Below are 1,834 nucleotides of genomic sequence, written 5' to 3' on the forward strand. Positions count from 1 at the left end.
CCCTATTGTGTGAAAGTTTGTCTTAGTGATGACAAAAAAATCTTTATATATGAACTTGTAGGGCAGTCAGGTGTCATAGTGAACGTGTTGAAGTGTAGTCTTAAATATTATGTGTTACAGGATAACTTTCCCAATAAAGGGCGGTAAAGGAAAGAAAAGAAAAGAAGAGGATGGGAATGAAGAAAAAGCTGAAGAAGCTAAAACACTGATTGTAGAGCCTCATGTCATTCCAAACAGGGGACCATATCCATATAATCAACCAAAACGGTAATAAACAAATGAGAACTTATTTACAAATGGTAATGTGCATAGCAGTTCATTTTCAGAAATACTTAAAAATAATATTGTGGCTCATAAATGAAATGTCATTTTGACTTAATTACCGAAAGAAGATTCGAATATGAGGGTTGTGATTAATGGAGCAGTGTCAAGTTGGAGGCCTGTAACCAGTGGTGTCCCTAGGGGTCAATACTCGGTCCAGTCTTGTTTTATATATTCATCATTGACCTGGATGAGGGGACAGCGTGTACCCTCAGCAAGTTTGCTGATGATACCAAACTGGGAGGGGTGGCTGACACTCCAGAGCGCTGCGCTGCCATCCAACGTGACCTGGGCAGAGAAGAACCTAATGAGTGCAGTGTCCTGCAGCAGGGGAGGAAGAGTGCTAGGCACCAGTATAGGTTAGGGGTGGACCTGCTGGGAAGCAGTTCTGAGGGGAAGGATCTGGGGGTCCTGGTAGATAGTAAATTGTCCATGAGCCAGCAATGTGTCCTTGTCACTAGAAAGGCCAATGGAATCCTGGGCTGCATAGGGAAGAGTGTGTCCAGTAGGTCGAGGGAGGTCATTCTCCCCCTCTGCTTGGCACTGGTGAGGCCACAACTGGAATACTGTGTCCAGTTTTGGGCTCCCCAGTTCAAGAGGGACAGGGAACTGCTGGAGAGAGTCCAGCGAAGGGCAACCAAGATGATGGAGGGATTGGAGCATCTCCGTTACAAGGAAAAGCTGAGAGAGCTGGGACTCTTTAGCCTGAAGAAGAGAAGGCTGAGGGGAGACCTTATTATTGCTTACAAATATCTAAAGGGAGGGTTGAAGGAGGATGGAGCCAGACTCTTCTCGGTCGTTCCCAGTGACAGGACGAGGGGCAGTGGGCGCAAGTTGGAACATAGGAAATTCCGTTCCAACACACGAAAAAACTTCTTTACAGTTCGGGTGACAGAGCACTGGCACAGGCTGCCCAGGGAGGGTGTGGAGTCCCCTTCTCTGGAGATTTTCAAAACCCACCTGGATGCAGTCCTGAGTAATGTGCTCTGGGCAATCCTGCTTTAGCAGGGGAGTTGGACTAGATGATCTCTAGAGGTCCCTTCCAACTCTGAAAATTCTGTGATTCCATGAGACTGTTTTGTTTTATATTTAAATCAAACTATTCTATTATTCCATCTCTGTTAAAAATTTCCCTTGAAGAACAGTGAGAAGTACTGTCTTACAGTATTGTGTTAGGACTTCGAACATATGGAGAATCATACCTAAATAATTTTACAGCATTCTCGGCAAATAATAACTAAAGGGAGTCAGTCTTTTAGGTGGGAGGATTTTGTTGTCATGTGGACAACATGATTTACTGTCTTGCGAGATTGTCATGTCTATAAAGAAGACAGTTGTAATGATAGTTTAATTTATATTAAAGTTTGCAAGCATGTAGTTCTGGAGAAACATGTAGCCAATTAATTTAAATCAAGCTTGTTAAAACAATTGCTTTTATCAAAACTGTTGGCAAATTCTATGAATTCTGTGATCTTGTTTTGCTTTGTTACAGCAATACTATTCAATTTACCCA

At 43.0% G+C, this 1,834-nt stretch overlaps 1 protein-coding gene across 1 annotated transcript in view; it reads left to right on the top strand.

The window, feature by feature from the left end:
• Nucleotides 1-1,834, top strand: part of AQR (aquarius intron-binding spliceosomal factor) — a 73,441-nt gene that overhangs the window by 45,013 nt on the left and 26,594 nt on the right. Inside the window, exon 22 of the mRNA XM_009887000.1 lies at nt 121-267. Within this exon, the coding sequence (XP_009885302.1) occupies nt 121-267 (147 nt within the window). The remainder of the gene's footprint in view (nt 1-120; nt 268-1,834) is intronic.

Source organism: Charadrius vociferus, unplaced genomic scaffold (genome assembly GCF_000708025.1).
Source record: "Charadrius vociferus isolate BGI_N301 unplaced genomic scaffold, ASM70802v2 scaffold14, whole genome shotgun sequence".
Classification (NCBI taxonomy): Eukaryota; Metazoa; Chordata; class Aves; order Charadriiformes; family Charadriidae; genus Charadrius; species Charadrius vociferus.